The 20,074-nt window shown below is 30.1% G+C and overlaps 1 protein-coding gene across 1 annotated transcript; it reads left to right on the top strand.

Annotated features, from left to right (window-relative positions):
* The first annotated feature begins 1,304 nt into the window (after positions 1-1,304).
* LOC111642224 (LIM domain only protein 3-like) lies at positions 1,305-15,919 on the top strand. Its single transcript, XM_023388530.1, has 4 exons — positions 1,305-1,439; positions 9,097-9,337; positions 10,449-10,574; positions 15,372-15,919. The coding sequence occupies exons 2-4, from the start codon at positions 9,102-9,104 to the stop codon at positions 15,580-15,582; spliced, it is 573 nt and encodes a 190-aa protein (XP_023244298.1). The 5' UTR covers positions 1,305-1,439; positions 9,097-9,101; the 3' UTR covers positions 15,583-15,919.
* Positions 15,920-20,074: the final 4,155 nt, after the last annotated feature.

Here is a 20,074-nt window from a genome sequence, read left to right as displayed (position 1 = left end):
AATAAAAAATGTGTATATTTATAATATTTAAAATAAATTTTAATGTAATTAATGACCAATTGAAATTAAATAAAAATCAAACTTTATATTTATATAACTTTCTAAAATGATATAAACAGAAAAGTTAAACATAATTTTTTTTCTATTAAAATTAATTAAAGATTTTAAATTTAAACAAGAAAACTAATTATATTTTACTTCAAAAATTAATTTCTCAAAATCCAAATTAACACATTTTATAATTAAATAAATAATTATAAAAGTTAGTAATTATAACTAAACATAAAAAAAATTGTTTTTATATTTGTAAAAGTCACGTTTAATGATCAACAATAATTAAGAAATTAAGTAAAGTTCAAACTTTATATTTATATAAATTTATTTTTTAAAATTATATAAACATAAAATTTATTAAAACTTTATATAATAGATATTCAATTTAACTAAAAATTAATTATATTTCAACTAAAATTAACTTAATTAAAAGTGGATAAATTCCTTATAAATTTTTATTTATTTAACAATTTAAACAGGAAAAAAATTAATTAAATTAAAGTTTTTTAAGTGTAAGTTAACAGAATTTTAAAAGTTTTANTTATAAAAAGTTTTAATTAATTTTTATATTTTATATCCACAATTTTTTGAAATATTTTTATATTTTATTAAATATGTAATTTATAGGAGTGTATATATATATATATATAATTCAGTCTGTTAATCTAGTTTATAACATAATTTATATTCTAAAATTAATGTTTAAGTTGGAAATTCATTTTAAAATCATAAATACATCGTTTCTCTTATTAAACTACCTCAATTTAATAGTTCAAAATTGCTTTACAAGTAATTAAATGATTATTAAATTTTGATGAATGTTTTGATTTGTTTTTTTTTAATTAAAGAAGCATTTTTTATGCATTAATTTGCTTGGAGCAGGAGCAAATTTTCATGCGAATCGGCGCCATTCATAAAAGATTATAGATAGAGTTGGTAGACATTTGCAAATGCATTTGCATTGAACTAGTCTGTGACCATAAACTAAACCGGTGATGGCAGCATTAGTCAAAAGCGAACAAACATTAATTAAGATTGCACTTGTGCACCAAAGCACTAATTCCTGATTATAACGGGGAGGAAATAGAGAAAAGGATACGATACATAAACGACATTGACCGATTAATCATAAGTCCGCATATTCCTATCTATTTAATATGGAAAACATCAATTAAAATAATCTATTAGCATGGTCGACGGCGTGTTGGTAGTTCGCGAAATCGACACTGGAGAGCGCTACCGTCGGGCCTGGTTAAAATCATCCGGATCGTTGTAGCGGCATCAGTCGTATGCTGTGTAACTTAAAGTGTAGACGTTCGAATTTTCGGATCGGATGCTTTCGAAATCGGGCGGATCTTTCTACTTTGATTTAACAGATGTGGAAGGTGAGTTTGTTTTATGGTTTCTTAAATTTGTTTAATGTTTAACGAGATACGGCAAATGCTTACTTTTTTTACTACTCCATTTCTAACGGGACCTTTGGTATCGACCGCTGCAACGTCATGTTTATGGAAGATACCTTATTTGCGATAACAAGGCTAAATCTTTGGCATTTACAGTTTAGTTGCCGGTTGTGCTTTCTTCTTATTGTTTACCTCATTTACTTGCCGAGTGTCGACTCGATCCGATTGATCAACCCGGTGATAGACAAGGTTTGACCCGATTTGGTCGTGGAGGATGTAATGAAGGTCCTTTCCAATAGATAGCCCTGGGGATTCTCCGATTGAGTGTTAATTTCGTCCACGTCGCGAACTTAATCGAAACAGATTGCCACACATGTTTACTTAGTGGTTGAACATGGGTCGAGTTCAATTTTGTGTTCTGTTGGCTTTCGTTTCTGCCGGTAATCGCATCTGTAATGTTTGTCCGACATTAGTGCTTGCTCTATATTATGCTCTAGCGAAGATACCTAGATGTGAAGATGCATTAAGATGATTACTATATCACTACATTCTGATAAATTATTCAATGGAAGCGAATCATTTAAAGTGAAAGAGATTTTAAACGGATTAAAATTCTCTCTAACCTAACAATCTTTATATAGAAAAAATTCTCACCAATATCTATAACGTTAATAACGCAATCGGCGTAAGTAAATATGTATTTTAACGATTTCTCAAAAGAGAAATGGTGGAAAATAAAAAGGAAAATAGAAGATCGAATACTTTTTCCTTTATTTATTTGTTGTTTGCTTAATTATTGAATATTTTCTGAATTTTATTAAAGAAAAATCATTTTAATTACTTAATTTTTAATGGGGTTAATTAAAGATTGGAAGATAAAAATTAATTAATTATTTGAAAACTTTTAAATGAGAACGATAACAAAAGTGATGAAAGGTTTTATTCGTGTGTTGAACGTGAAGATTTTCGAAAATGGTTTGACGCGAGTTAAATGAACGAAAATACCAATTCGTTGCGTGTCACGTTCACGTGTCGTTGCATAGCTTCACGATTTATGTTAATTCCAACGAACTTTTTATGTTAAGAGTATTTTTATATATTGAAATCGAATCAATTCTATGATTTAGATTTTAGATTTAGTTAGTTGAGTGTGAGATTTTTTAAAATAAAGCTATGTTTAAAAATAGCGAATTGTGCTGTGCGTTAAGCTATATGCTGTTAGAGAATTCAAGATAAGTCAGTTCTCCAGTTTGATATGTCAGAAAGGTAAAAACTACAAAATTACATAGAAAAAAACCTTCACTTAACTCCATTCTAGAGAAATTGAATGTAAATTAATGTTTTTTGCTTAAACAGGAGCGTTTAAGTCGTACAATGTGATTGAATAAGCTGCTGACTTGCAGGATTTAACAACAAATTTTAATTTTTTGAGGCCATAAAATAATGATTATAGTCTTAATTTAAGTATATAGGTTTGTACTTTTGTAATGTATCTTTTATAATTGCTAAAAATGTATATTTTCATTCATTGACAAGAAATGATAAGAATCTTAGCTTACTTGATTGCTAATAATAATCACCGTGTGGGACAGGACAGAATTTAGACTTAGTTCCTAAGCCATGACATATAAGGTATCCTTTACCCTTCACTAAATAATAATAAATTTGAAAGCTTAAAGCCCTTATGGCCTCATAGCATGAGGCCCTAAAGCTGAAGCTTGTTTAGCTTATACATAAATCCGGCCTGGTATGGAATATGTTTAAAGATTCACGTCACAGGAAAAACTATACGATTTCATCTTATATACGGGTGTAGAAGTAAAGTAAAAGATATTCTTTCAGCATAGAAATCTTTATTAAACTTGGTATTAAAAGTTTATCTAATTAATTTCTTTTTACAATTATGAAAGATTCAAACTACATTCGGCAATTTCAAAATTTCCGAGAGTTCTAAAAATGTGTACTTCAGCTAAAGTCGTGTAATAATAATTCTAACGGGAGAAAGTTAATGGAGAAAATGTTATTTGAAATTAAACTCGTTGTATGTAGATAGATGAAAGATGTTACTACATTCTCTAAATTCAAACAAGTTTATGAGTTTTTCACTTCATCCACAAGCAAGAAGTCTTTTAAGAGCGTAGATATGAATTCAAGTTTGTAGGGTTGGATCTATCTAAAATGCAGAAATTCCAACGGTAGATTCTGAAACAGGATGTTCAGGACGTTTCTGAAAAATAACATGTGTTTGCGAATAATCTACCTAACTTCCCGAATGTTGCGAAAGAATTCGGAATATCCTGTTAGTTTAAACGAAGAACTATTCTGAGAATCAACTATGAAAGATGAGAGACATACGTTTTAATGAACTACAAATAGGTCTGTAGTAATTCAGTTTAAACATTAAAGGATTATTTCTTACATTTATCATAAATTATAAAGTTTTATGATGTAGAATATGGCTTATATAATTTAACATTTTTTATTGGTATATTTTAAAAATGACGTTTATTACGCGCTGCTGTTTATAATGGAAGAGAATGAAGTGATGCGGAGAAGCATACAAAAGAAGTTAGGATATTTATTATTGGAAAAATGACTGAAAAATATAATTTTAAAATAGAATTTTTATATTATTAAATCGCAGTTTTGTCAGATTTTAAAGAAGTTAGTATGCGCCGTAATATAAGCAATACGCGTAACGTAAATAATGCAAATGATTTCGCTTCTTTGACTGGAAACGATGTAAGAATCTAAATGAATAGAAGGAGAAATCTAATGGCATAATACTTTTCACTCGATGATACAGTGGGAATTTCAAACGGCGATATTTTCGTCTTCTTCACTGAATGTCAATGCAACGTCGTGACCATTAAGCATACACCCCCAAAGGGAGAAAAATGGGGTAGAAGTGGAAAGCGTGCGTAACATCGCAATCGATACGTAACACGGGAATTGTCAACTCTAACTAAAAATCCTTAAAAATCCGATCGAAATTGGTTAATTTTACAAGCGGAGATTCTTTATGTGGTGCACAACAGAGTCGATAGAATTGGTTAATGTCGGTCTTTCGTAATTAATAACCCTATTACAGTACAGGCTGGCGTCATTTCTAGAAGGAGGATTATGGAATGAAATATACGTCGGATTACATTGATGAAATCCATGGTGCTTTCGCATTAACTGTGATCCCAGCGCCATCTGATAAGACATCCTAGCAAGTCATTAAGTCGAGCTTGAGGGACGACACTAATTCGCCCAGGTCATCATTCTACTGCATGACGTCATAATTGTCCCTCTAACTAGGACTAGGTGAGAAGGATTTGTTACCATGGTAGCATCATCTATTAATCGAATGTTTGGTTTCCACTAAATTGTTTTTGGGGTTTGAGTTCTAAATCCATCGGTCGCTGAACATTATGTTCCTCTTTTGTATTGAATTTTTTTGGCATTTTAACGAATTAAATTTCTTGTAATTAAATAATAAATGCAATTTTCTTTTTAAATTATTTCATTTTTCACGCATTTCACAGAGCGCCAAAAGTTTTTCGGTAAAAGAAAGGGGGATGCAAACCGCCGTTCTTGTGCAAATAAATTAATTTTATTAAATTAAAAGCTATAGATACAGAAACAATTTTTATGATTTTTAACTACAAAAATATAAATCTAAAAAATATATTTTTTTAAAACTAAATTCTCTATCAAAACGCAAAGTTAGAATTTTACGAAACTGTTAAAGCAAATTTTATAATAATAAAAAAAATAACTATGTAACAATCTAAATACATTCATTTATATAGACATAATCATCAAACGGCTACGTTTTTTATGGTAACAAGCGAAATTTCAATATAAAAAAGCGTAACGAGTTCCGTTCTGCTGTTGGGCATAACGAGTAGGACCAGTGAGATAAAAGCATTTTAAAATTATAAGATAAATACCTAATTAGGTTCTACCTATATAGCATGTAAATATCCATTTAGTAGTCACCTATATACCTAAAATGCGATTCCATTTGCACATTTAATGCTTATTATAACGATGTCATCATATGGCGATCAGATAAGGGAGAACAAGCGCAAATGAACACACATGGCCATAGCTTGATAAATTATTACGTCAATTAAAATGATGACTAGCATCTCCTTGTTAAAAGTTAATGGATCTAAAACAACAAACGATTACTTGAAATTTAATTTACACGTTGCTGATAAGGCCAGTCTAATGAGAAGAGTGAAGCTAGACCCCCCTAAAACCCTTCTCTTTATCAAGTTAATTCGGCAGTTGATGATTAGTATCGCGATTGAATTTGATTTATGATATTATATGCGAAAATTTTAATAGATTTTTTGTAGAAAAAAATGTTAAAATTCGAGATAAATTCTGGAATTTTTTCCATTTTCGTAAATTAGTTTTAGAGCTTAATTAATTTTTTTTCGCCTTATTACATCCGATGCAAGTTTACTTTATGTGTATAACTCTATATTTTTAAGGCTTTAGAATGCCAAAATGGCGGCATTCTGATGCTGTTTGAAGGCTCCTCGATTGATAATTATGTCTAAATTAATTAATTAAATTGAAATTTAGTCTAGCTATGTAATGTAATGTGTTAAAAATGGATTGAGGGGGACCACGTTTTAAGGTAGAGAACGGAGAACTGTGCTTAGAATTTTTAACAGATAATCTATATAGAATTCTATAATTTAAAATATTAGTTTATTTAGATTAATTATAATTTTTATAAATAAGTTATAGCAGAGTTGTGAGAATTAAACGAAATCATTTGAAACTTTATATGTGAAGCATCAATATGTAAAATTGTAAGTAAGAAAAACTAAGTTTGATAGCTCTTTTCCCATTCAATTTTTCAATAATTTATAAAATTGCTGAGAGAATATCATGCTCTAGTCTCTAAAAATCTTCACTTTGTTGTATTTTCTTAATAAGTCTTATAATGATGAATATATGGTAAGTTAAACGAAACTAAATGCAAAGATATCGTCATCATCAATTTGGATTTGTCCATTTTAGCAAGAAATATGTATATATATTTCATTTATTTATATTTTATGTATAAAATAATTAGAATTTTAATCAAAATTTCTAAAATCTCTCGAAAGTAACACTTTTAACGCAGTATTTTTCCCAATTTACTTAACTTCTTACATCCTTCATAAGCACAGGTACAGTACATCAATTTACTTAACTTATTAAAAGCACTTAATTTGAGAAAAATATGGGAAAAAAAGTATTTGTTAAAAATAACAGAAAATTGTTTAAATTTCCTTATAATATATTAAATTTAAATCTCTCGTAACGAAATAATCATAAATAAAAGTCATTAAAATTATAATTATACTTTTTTTCCTAACTCCTTTAGATCTTAACTCCACCCTTTCAAATCTAAGAACGGAGGGTCTAAATAGACAACATAATAAATAAAACTTCAGAAATTGATTTGACATCATACACTTCATCCTTTTCAGATCTTCTTGGGCAGAAATAATCGCTTATAATGAAAAAAATAAAGGGAAAAAAACAAGAAAACTAGAAGAGGAATAACGGCCAACAGTTCTTTCCATCCAATCAGCTTCAATAACGAATAAAAAAATGATTTAGGAGCGGGCAAATAATAGGTTCAGAAAAACCATGTAATTACAGTTCAGACGCCCTCCTATCGAGACAAACACGGGACTCCAATAAACTTGTACTTTGGTAATAACTCGGCCGCCACATGGCGTATACCTTGGACTGAAACCTTCATATCGCCCACTTCTGACGTATGCCAGACATTACACCAGTCCCTAATACAATTGTCTTCTTGTCCATAAACTTTTCTTTCCCTGTCTACCATCGCTATTTGTTGCACTGCCCTATACAATCATTTATAATATGTCTACTCTTTCTATAGACCTTTAACTGTTTCTTAATTTATAAATTACAGTTATAAAGTATTCATCTTGTTATTTACATGCGTCTCTTTCTTTCTTGTTATTACTTATTTTGAAGAGAAATAAATTTATCATTTGCAAAGTCTCCATTACTTCAGGTATATATCTTAAACGTTTTTGATGGAATCGTAAGCTAATGTTTGTGTTATTTAATCTTAAAATTAAAAATTGTATTTAGATATACATTTAAAAAATTATATTTAACATAATAAACAAGTAGAAGAAGATAAGGAAATTATGTAATAAGGCAGCACAGTGAGAGAAATCTGTAAAGACCGTCTTTCGCAAATTTTAAGTCTATTTCTATGAAAATATAATTAAAACTTGAAAAAATTCATCTAATTTGTGCAAATTATGTTACGATTTAACTATATTTATAGAAATAACTTGGAGTCGTATATTATACAGTACATATAACTCAATTATAATTAACAAGAAACTCAAATTCAAGGATAGGATTGATGGAATAAGGCAACGCAACACATGGGTAATCTGCCGAGGGGAATGCCTCCCGATAGAACTTACTTACTATGGTAAACTGGCTCTATTTAAGTGTTAAACACGTAAAGAAAATCGTAAAAATTCCACGTGGGCAGCCGGTTGGTAAGGCGCGAATCCACGACCAACTACAGCGTTCGGTGGTTTTACCCACTCGACCAATGGTGGCTTATCAATGCAAATTTGAAATTTTTACGACGAAATGTTTAAAAAGTTGTTATATAAATTATAGAAAATAGAAAATAATTTCTCTAAGTTTATCATAAATCGAAACAAACATGGAAAATACATTTTAATTGTAAATAAATTAGGAAGTGTTAACTTGTTAAACAAATGAAAAATCTTTTTTATATTTTTTTAAGGTTAATAAATTAGTGAAAAATGATTTTCACTTAATTACATAATCTACAAGCTCCAACTAACCTGAAAATTTCTGTTAATTTTTACGTTACAAAGCAACTTTTTCTTGCGATTCGTATGATTTAGGCTACATTATAGAAAATTGAGTTTCATAATATTCACGTTTATAATAAAAATACTTATAGTGAAAGGAAAATTATATATTTTTTATTGTTTAATTTGCTTCAGTTCGATTTATTTACGACTAAACAATTGGTGTCAATCCACTTTAATGACTCTGATAACTCTTCTAATTGCTACTGGCACATCACTTTAGCTCTTTACTAGGAACCGGTTGGTGTAATTTATAGATACAAATGTTTCTCAACTCATATTCTACGTTTATATAATGCAAATTGCATTTATTTATATTATCACACATTCGTTTCTTTATTTTAATTTATCATTTCTTCTATGGATTGTATTGATGACATAACGAAACTCAACACTTGGGCGTCTGCTAAGGGGGTGACTCCCGGGAGGACTTTCCATGGGAAACTGGCCCTGTTTAATTGTTTGACACGTGAAGAAACCCGGGATACACCACATGGCCAGCTCGTTGGTCAGGTGCGAACCTGCAATCTGTATTCAGTGGTTGCATCCACTCAGCCACTAGTGAGCACTTTTCTTCTGTGTAGGAGCGTAATGATTAAACACGTTTGTACGAACAAATTCACACTTTGTAATAACTTTTATATATAATATAATGTATCAAAATTTCCACCCTCTTTGATACTTTACAAGGAAGTTGTATAGAGATAATATATTTTTGTATTATATTCGTTCTTTCATAGGGTAAATGGAAGTGAAGACGGAGACTCAGGCCCGTTCTGTAGGGCCCGGAGGAGTTACAACGGGAACAGACTGTGCTGGTTGTCAAAAACCTATTCGTGAACGATACCTGTTGAAGGCTCTGGATCAATTCTGGCACGAGGATTGCCTCAAGTGCGCTTGTTGCGACTGTAGATTGGGAGAAGTGGGTAGCACACTCTTCACCAAAGCTAACCTCATCCTTTGCAAGAGAGACTATCTCAGGTGAGAAAGATTTGTTTAATAAAAAAAAATCATGTGTTGATGATCCAACAAAATTATTGGTTATCTAATTAACAGTACATTTTCTTGTTTTAAAATTCGATTTTTTTCCACTTTAACTGTCTTTATTCAATATTAATTCAACATTTGAGATGAAAGGGTTATCGTCTTAAAGCAATTTTAAGAAAAGGTCAAAATTTAATTAGAAATTAAATGATGTCATTTTGATGGACAGTCCAAATTATTAAGCATTATATTCATAACAAATAAATCAATAATTATATTAACATAAGCTTGGTAGATTTACTAATTTGAACTTTGAACTATAACCTTTAAAATTTGATTTTCAAGATCATGACTTCGAAATTTCTAAAGAGAATGACAACTTCTCTTCTTTGACTTAAGCCCTTCTGATTTCTAGTCCAACTTTCCTCTATTAATTGTTCCTCTATAACAGTTATTAGTAAAAAGAAATACAGTCGAACCTTTAATAACGACCACCTCTAAACAGCGACCATTTTTTCGTGAACTTTGAAGCAAAAATGCATACAAAATAACCCCCAAATAATAGGCATTTATTTTTTATGTTTCCGTCAGTGGCCGTTGTTCAGAGGTTTGGCTGTAATAAGAAAATACATCTATTTAAATTTTAAATCGCGATTTAATTAATCAAAATTGTCTTTAGAGCTAAATCTTGTATTGAATCATGAATAAATTCTACAGTAGCTTCTCATGAGAAATTTGATTTTTCAAGAAAATTTTTATAATATAAATCAAACCAACTTTAAAGTTATAAAATATTACTTCTTCACATAAATCAAACATAAAAACTTTTTAAAGTCTTCCATTTTTCTTAGTAAAATACTAATTTTTTTATTGGCTGTAACAATTTCACACTTTCAACATGGTAAATATTTAGTTTAACGATACATTTCTTTATTTAATTAAATTTTTTCAAAATTTTTACAATTAAAAATAATTTTTAATACATCTAAGAACCGAAACGTATGTACATAAACAATTACAAATTAACTTCATAAACTGTTAAAAGAAGAGCGTTAAAAAACTATGATTGAAATAATAAAAAGAAAAATATTTTTATTTTTGCTTTCAGGCTGTTTGGGACTACTGGTCTGTGTTCTGCTTGCAACAAAACCATTCCTGCTTTCGAGATGGTGATGAGAGCTCGAGGAAATGTCTATCATCTGGAGTGCTTTGCCTGTCAGCAATGTAATCACAGGTGAGCTGCTTTTCTCACTTTTCTATATGCCTATTGTTACAAGTACCCAGTTCATCTACAGTGCAAAATCTATTTTTTTTTCTGTCTTTTAAGTCGAGGTTTCTTTGTCTTTGGTTTTTATGCTATCCTTCCGACTAATATCGTTTGAACTGTACTGTGATTTAGTGTCTTTCACGTTATAGATAATCTCTTTAACTGATACGTGGTAGACATTTACTAAATTCAAGGCTATTTTTTCATTATATCTAACCATCATAAAGCTCTTTACCTGTCACTTTTTCTGTTAAATTGAAACGCGAAAATTGCAAGTATTTCTGTTTTAACATAAGGCTTTTTTTTCTTCTTCTTTCTCCTTGGTGCAAGAAGTAGATATTCTTGTAATGTGATATGAATTAATGTTATGATAGGATGAGAAATTACCTTAAGGTGGTGTGGGAATTAGCATTAAGATAGGTTAGGAAAACAGCAGGATAAGTTAAGAAAATAGATTTATAAGAGAGTATGAATATGTCGTAATGATAGAATAGAAAATACTACGACAGGAGGCAGCAGTGGAGCTTCAAATTTTGGGCCCAATGCAGCAAAAAAAAGCCTTCCTGTAAATTTCTGGCCTCTTCAGGGCCCTTCTGAATACTGATATTATTCATTTCCAATATTTTGTACTTTAATGTATAATTGTACATTTTGTTTTCCAGCCTCTTTGCCCCTTCTTAATTAAATTGGTCCCCAATCGAATTAGGCTCCTATGCAGTTGCATTGTCTGCATCTATGGTAGCTTCACCACTGACAAAATGTGAAACTAGCCTTATGATAGATTAAGAATATGTCCTTATGATAGAATGGCAATAAGCTTACGATATGATATGAATATAACTTTTTATAATAGAGTAAAAATATAGTCTTATGATAGGATGAGAAATTGCCTTAAGGTAGTGTAGGAATTAGCATTGTAGTAGGATATAAAAATAACATTATGATAGATTTATTATTGATTATTATTACATCATTTTATCATTAGTTCATGATAATCAATATTTTTAAGAGAAAAACATCATTATAATGTGCAATAAAATATTTTATAATATAGCTATATTAAGTGGATCATACTTAATTTCTTATATTTTCACAATTTTCTATATGCTTTTTATTACAATTATCCACTTCGCCTATAGTGTAAGATTCAATTTTTTCTCTTTTATATCGAGGTCTCTTCGTCTTTTCATAGTTTTTGTTATATTTCTTATTAATGTCGTTGATTAATTATTAGTTGATTTTTCTAAATTTATTTAAAAGTAAATGATGAAACCCCTATTTAACGTTTTCTCGGGGACCAACAGATTCAAGCTAAAATCGAGGTAAACTTAGAATAGGGATTTTGTGCTTTGTGGAGCAATAGAAACGGGAACAATTAAATATGAACCTATAATCGGGTAAACGTTAAACTGATAAATGTTAAAAGCGGGATTTTACTGTAATAGTATAAGGTAAATGATATATAAATTGTTAATAATAGGTTATACCTCTAGCTTACGTTAATGTAAATAATTCTTTTCCGAGAAAAATGAGTGAAAATTACAATTTTTATTAAGCATTATATTCATAACAAATAAATTAATAATTATATTATCTTATATTTATTATATTAGCTTGATAGATTTACTAATTTGAATTTGAACTTTAAAATGTGATTTTAAAAGTCAAATTTTCTTCAAAATTTCTAAAGAGAATGACAATTCCTCCTTCTCTTCTTTGAGTTTAAATTTTACTTTGATTATTTTTAAATAATTACCATTTTGAATATTAAACAGAATATTAAGCATGATTTAGAATTATATATTAAAATCTTAAGTGCATTCGTTTTGTCAGAAAAGTGTACATTATTACGTCAATTTGATGTCATTTTACGCTTCCTCATTATAAAAAAAGCACAAAAATGATACCAAAATGACCTAAGAGTGCACTTTTCGGACAAAACGAATGAACCTTTGGATGAATCATCGTATTCATTATTTTTAAATAAAAAAAAAGCTTATAAAAGAAGAAAAAATGCTAATTTTTGATGCAGATGAACATTTAGAAAGTCATAGAAATTTAAAATGTGATAAAGAAGTTTTCATTCTGTAACTGATTATAACGTTTCTCAAAAGTTAATTTACATAATTAGCTCTTAAATACATCGTAGTTAATTGTTTGAAAGTAATTTTCAACCGCAAAAATTCTAAAATCAAATTAAATTATGAATATTAAAATATACAGAAGTTATCGGAGATTTTTAAAATTTTTTCCCAAATTTTGTATAGTTTCTCTATCTAATCCTTCAAATTTTATATAACAGTTTAAATCGATCTCTGTTTCTAATATATAGGGTGTCCCATAAGTCTGGAATCGTAAGATCTGTGATGATCCTTGTTTATTCTTTTACAGGTAAAGAGTAGTGTTAATTATGGAGGAACAAATTCAAGTTATTTTGATGATATGGACCCCAGACTTTCTACTAATTACATACAGCAGTTTGGATGCAGCCTGCTAAAGTCTTCGACAACTTCATACTAACTGCCAGTCCTCACTATCAAAATAACGAATTCGTTCCTCCTTACTCAGCGCCATGCTTTAATTCGTTCCTCCTTACTCAGCGCCATGCTTTACATAGCGCCATGCTTTACATGTAAAAGAAAAAGTCTTTCTCCTAGATTTATGGGACAACCTATACATCTCGAATTTCTTTAATTTTAAGAGTCCATATTCATTTTCCAGGATATGTAGGGTGGAGCAAAATCCGTTAACCAAGTTTTATGTGTCTAGAATACGAATCTGAGTTTAGAAAAATGTGTTTTTCTTCTATAAAATTTGTAGAAACATAATAAATAAGACAGCAATTTAATGTTTGCAATGGTTAACTGACCTTTGAACTATTCTGTATATAAAATACGTATAGAAAAAAAAAGGAACGAACAAATTTCAGAATAAATTAACTTTAAACAGTTATTTAAAAAATCGAATTATTTTTAATTAGTTGAGATAATTTTTCTTCGATAGAATTAAATTATCCTGTTTCGAACGTTCATTTTATTATTACCGAAATTGACGTCAGTTGAACAATTTTTGCGTAAAAATTATATTTAAATAAATAATTTCAATTATTATTGTAACATTTTCGTATCCACAACTGTTTTTATACATTAAAATTAAACATTTTAAAGTTTTTAGCTATTATAACTATAATAAAATTAAAATTTAATGCTTTTGGTATGCATTAACCTTATGATAGTGTAGGAAAATAGCCTTAGGATAAAATTAGATAGAATTTAATGTAGATAGAAGTTAGCCTAGAGAGGCTAACTTCTATCTACATTAAATTGATGTTTAGAAGCGAAAATTGCATTGTTTCTTACTCATTTACCCTTGTAATGACCACGACATTATATACTACACTTATAAAATGTTTTCAATTAAAATTGTAAATATATTATCATAATTTTGACGAAAATATAGTTCGTATATGGTCAATTATCAATTTTTTGCTCCTCTAAACCACTAGAGTTAACTTTATATGATTGTAATTTAAATAGGATCAGCTTAGTGTTAATACTAACTAAGCCTATACTAGCAGTATGTTTTCTCTTTCCAATCTTCAGGTTGACGTATGGTCAACAATGAGACCGAGCAGTAAACAAAAATGTTGAGTTGAATGACGTTTCACTCTTCAACAAATCGTGGGAAAATTGTAGGTGAGGATAGAATTTCTCAAGAAGTTTGCTTGAGATTAACGTTCATGTCCTTCACATAATGGGATCTGTTTATTAAACAAAATCTATCTGATGTGGATTTACATCTGGATTTTTATTTGATTTATGGTTAAAACAAGACGATTATTAATAGTTTTTTTTAAGTTAAAAACTGTAATTCTCTTACTGAAAAACTTTTGAGTTTATTTAACCTCTTTTGTGACTAATTAGAATTTGTAATATGAATAACGTGAAAAGTTTTTAGAACTAATTTAAGTAATAAATTCCTGAGTGTTTATGGATAAAATATATTAGAGAACGATCGAAATTTGGTTATCGTCATTCTTTACATTGACTGAAAACCTTTCGTTGCTTAAGCCCACCAGTGGCCGAATGGATAACACTACTGAATATTGGTCATGGGTTCCTCCTCATCAACGGGCTGCCCATGTGGAGTTTTCCGGCTTTTCTTCACGTGTCTAACACCTAAATAGAAGCCAGTTTCACATAAAAGTTCTCCTGAAAGGCACCCCCTTTGGCAGATCGCCTATGTGTTGCGTTGCCTTATCCCATTAATATAATCCAATCTTTCATTGCTTAAAATTATAGTCTTATCAGTAACGAACCCCAGATATTGCATTAATCTTTTATCAGTTAGTAAACATTGATAGATTTAATCTCTTGATGAAAAGATGTTCCTTGTTTATTTTATGATTCTCTCATAGAGCTGTATTTATGCATTTAATAGCATTATTTAGAGCTTTGATTTAATATAGCAAACATGTTAAACTTATTATAGCCGTAAGCTATAACATAAGAGGCCCTTCTCCTCCATTAAATAATAATAAATTTAAAAGCATGAGACCTTAAGTTGTAGTCTTGTAACATGAAACTGTAAGATGTAGCTTGTTCAATCGTAGTTTAAAGTAGTTTTCTCGAGAATTAAATCTAATTATTTGGCAGAGTTGTCATATTTATCATGTTCTAATGTTACGAAGCGCACTGATTAATTCTTTTAATTACTTTGAGGGGGAAAAATTCTGTTAATTCTTAGAAAATTGTATCCTTGCAGGTTTTGCGTGGGCGATAGGTTCTACCTTTACGACAACAAAATTTTGTGCGAATATGATTACGAGGAGAGGATCTTATTCGCTTCCATGCCGTACAGTTACAACAGTTTGGCCCAGATCAAACGTCAGACGCAAGAGCTGGAAACCTCCCATAATCGAGATGATGGTTCCAGTGGTTATGGAAGTGGAGATTCACCTTATGATAACCGGTAACTGGGGGTAGACGTGGAGTTAATTGCTAGTCAATAACTGTAGCTTAAGATTTGTCGGTTCGGAGGACCACATTTAAAAAAACAAAAAAAAACAAAAAAATGGACATGCGTCCTTACTGATTTGTACATATTGTGTGCCATTATTCATTGGACGTATGTATTTATGTATGTATGTATGTATGTAGTTGTAGATCGGCATTAATAAAATCCGGTTAAATAGTGATCGAGTATGGTGTCAGATTATTTGAAATATTAAAAAATAAATAGACCGAACCGAAGCAAACATATTAATTTTCAATTATAGAAGCAATTTACTTTCATACCTTCGTCCGGTTTGTTGTTATGTAACATTCTAGCTGTTTAGGATCTATGTTTTGCATGGAGAAGATTGCGAGGTAAATGGCGTCGATCTAGCTGCATAAAAGTAACTTAAGGTTAACAAGGTTAAAAGAGGAAGTGAGAAAGAATAAAATTATTTTCCTCACGAAGACGGTTTGTGAATTTTACAGAGATCACGTGGGTTTTTTCTTTCTGAAAAAGTTCACATCTTAAGACGAGATATCGCATTAAATATTCGTGGTCACGTTACAGAACGATCATTGGTTTTTATAGCGTGAAATTTCTTTTTCAGATACGAATATCTTCCTCTTATTAAACTGCTTTAAGAAGCCGGCATGTTTTTATCTTAAGCGCCTCGTGAGCGTGACATTTGTTTTAAATCACGTTATTCGTACAAAGCTGGCGACGTAACTACAATGGTTTGGGGCATATCCCGACACCTAAAAGCCTTTGACATCGCATCAGCGAAAGCTTTCAAAGTGATAAACTGCATAGAAACTGTAAAAGCTTTAAAGAAACAACTTCAAATTATTCGCTTAAATTTTCTTTAGATAATAATCAAGATCAAATTCTTGTAAGCGATTGTATGAAATTCTAATTAACAGTAAATCATAAAAACTTCGTAATAATTTTCTAACATTTTAATTAATTTTTATCTTTTTTTTACATGTAAAAATACTAAATCTGTCAATATTAATTAATAAAAAAATTCTATAGTGTAAATTCCTTAAAATTTGCACTGGTTTAAGTAGTTTTAAAGTTAAACTAGTCCAGCATTTTTATTAACTTTTTATATTTTTTTTATGCATAAAAATAAAATTTCTCGTTATTAAATTAGATAAAAATTTATAATATAAACTCATGAACGTTTTACCATTAAAACTTAAGTTTTCTTAATGTTATTTTATATTTTTTAAGAGTTAAGAACCTTAAATTATTCTATCGAAAAAGACTTATATAAAACGATCAGTAGTAACACATATTACAGGAAATTATTCTATAATTTAATCGAGTGATTCATGCAATCAAAGAGGAATTGGCTGTAGATGAAACAAGAAAAAATAATTCGCTTCAAGAGATCAATGGCATGTAATGAGAATAATCATTTAAACTCGACTACATAATAAGTTATTGACTGTTAATGACAATCGATACATTAAACACGATTAAGAACAATTAATTTTAACTATAAAATCGATAATTTTATTATAGATTTACAGAGTTTTTTTAAAAATCTAAATAAATATTTAATTTTAAAATGTACATTTTCCCCGATTTCTTTTATTACTCTCGCGAAATCTTTATTAGTTAATGCAGAAAGCTGATAATGAATTTTCGCTATAAAAGATTTTTAAAAATTAATCATCTTTTTAAAGATAATATCTTCTACTAAATTATTTTACGTGATTAGATGTGTTAGCAAAACTAGAAAAAAAATTTATCAATTAGGAATAAATTCTCAGATGTTATCTGATAGCGCAAAGTAATTTATAATTTATTTAAAAATAATTAAAATTATTTAAAATCTTCTTTATATATAATTTAGTAAAATTATTTAAATATTGGTGAGTTAGCGATACAATGAGCTTATTTTTTGTACTTAGCTACAGAAGGGTTTAATACAATGTATTACTGTGCAAATCATTCAATTTTGCTCTTAATATATTCAGTTATTACTTCGAATCATCTATTAAAACGTTCGGTTTCCTTGTCTAATCGGTTACGGTTTCAAATCATCTGTTAAAATGTTCAGTTTCCTAATTTAATCGGTTACGGTTCCAAATATAGCTGTTGAAATGTTCAGTTTCCTAATTTAATCAGCTACGGTTTCAAATCAGCTTCGGTTTCCTAATTTAATCAGTTATGGTTGCAAATCACCTGTCAAAATGTTCACTTTCTTCATTTAATCAGTTACAGTTGCAAACAATTACTTAACTGTTCATTTTCTTTATTTAGTCAGTTACGGCTGTAAATCAACTGTTAAGATGTTCGGTTTCTTTATTTCATTAGTTAAAATATTCAGTTTTCTTTAATGGTTTAAAATCAATTATTAAATTGTTCAGTTTCGTAATGTAATGCTAATCAGTTACAGTTGCAAATTAGCTGCTAAAAATATTCGATTTCTTTACTTAATTAGTTAAAATGTTAAGCTTCTCTAATTAGTTACGATCTCAGTTAGTTGTTAAAATATTTGTTTAATGTAGTGTTGATCGATTGCTAACTTTAATCGGTTATAGTTACAGATCAAGTGTTAAAATTTTCAACATCTTTATTTTATCGTTACAGTTGCAAATGAACTGTAACATGTTCAGTTTCTTTATTTAATCAGTTACAGATTACTGTTAGAATGTTGGATTTGTTTGCTTAATCAGTTACGCTCTGAAATCAGCTGTTGAGTTTTTAATTTAATCGGTTTCGGTTGCAAATCATCTGTTAAAATGTTCAGTTTCCTAATGCAATCAATTATCGACGAAAGGAGTTAACGCAATCGATCAATCAAAAGAAATTATAAAAGAGAAATTTTTAATGTGAAATAATTTGCGATTTAAAAGAGCAGAAATAAAGTTTTATTATAAATCATTTGCTGCGTATAATCGATTTACGATCGAAGTAGAAAAATAAACTTAAAATTGAATCGAAAATCCAGCAGGATGTCATGCAAAATAATTTCAGTCGAAAGAAGAAGAGACAGAAAAAAATACTTCACCATAAATATATCTCGACAACCCTTATCTAAAACCGTTAAAGTGGAGGTAAAAACCCAGAATTTCTTGGAGTTGCATCAGAAGCCATCATCCAAACTCGGCTACTACATCCGTCTATCTGGATCGTCCGACTTAAAAGGAAGAAGGAGAGGAAAAAATACCGTTTGTGTATTTCTTTAGCCAGCGGGCGTTGACGATTCCCCCTCCTTTACTCCACGTGCAATCAAGTCAGCTCCCACAGCCTAAAGCGATCGGGGCATCATAAACAAGTTGGGTAGTACTCGGGGTCCTTTCAATAAATGGCCCAGTTAATTTCCTGTAGCTGGTACTTGCTGTTATTCATAAAGTCCCAGAGCATAGCAATCAGAAACGTTGCGATAAAGGGGAGCGTAGGGAGGGTGGGCAGATGTAGTGGCAAAGCCCTACAGCGCCCGCGAATCTCGCCATTGTGGCCCCAAGAGCTTGTCATGACTAGTAGCAGAAAGGTTATTGCTTTCTGTGTAAGAGGCGTTGTTGAAATGGCTTCACTTAATAACGCCAGTTGTTGATCATCAGTTGGTTCAAATGATTGTTGCCTGGCCGTAGGAAATGGCGCAAGCATGTTTGGAGTAGCGAAAATGGCGGAAACCCGCCAAACCGAGATCCAAAAGACGATAATAAAGTAGAAGGGGGAGAGACGTAGCGCAGCTTTGATCAAACAATAAGCTGCTACTATCTCTCTCCCTTCACTCTCGGATTCGACGATAAAGCGTTGCGATATCGGTTCCTAGATGGGAAAACGTCTCCATGTGATTCAATAACGATGCTGTCATCGACGCCTAACTGTTTTGGCGTCGTTTATAATGGCAGCCCGAGTGGTTTGGGTTACAAATGATTTGGGACGAGATTGCAGCTGACTTTATCGCATTATGAATTTCGATACTCCAAAAATATTTCCAAAAAATACTGTAGCAATAGTCGACTTTACTTATTACTCGGCTCCTTCGTAAAGCGCTACGATAACGACCTTCGCCGTCCCATTTTAAAAAAAGAAGTCTCGAATCTGCCTAATTTCTTCTTAGTTAAATAATATTATTTACAGTCAATTCTTATTAATATTCAACTTTTAAAAGATTAATTTTTGAAGTTATTACAGTAATTTTGAGGTATATTTAAGGTGTAGAACAGACAAAGTATATAACTATAATGAACCCACGTCCCGGTTTGTCCGGGATAGTTCCGGATTTTTCATGTTTTTAATCCTCAAAAACAGAATAACGTTTAAAATATAACCATTTTATGGGTTCTCTAACGCAATATAACTAATTTACAGGTAAATATACAAATTATTTTCTAAAAGTTAATCTAAATTTAGTCATTTTTTTAGACTAAATTTTTATGTCTTCATAAAAACTGTTCCAGTTTGGGCGATAAACAGTGTGATCATTCTACATATAACAGATATGTCTA

The sequence above is a fragment of the Centruroides sculpturatus genome, unplaced genomic scaffold (assembly GCF_000671375.1).
Source record: "Centruroides sculpturatus isolate CEXI.00-Female unplaced genomic scaffold, Cexi_2.0 scaffold457, whole genome shotgun sequence".
In the NCBI taxonomy this organism is placed as follows: domain Eukaryota; kingdom Metazoa; phylum Arthropoda; class Arachnida; order Scorpiones; family Buthidae; genus Centruroides; species Centruroides sculpturatus.
Note: the sequence above shows the minus strand (reverse complement) of the source record. Positions and strands in the feature narration are given on the sequence as shown.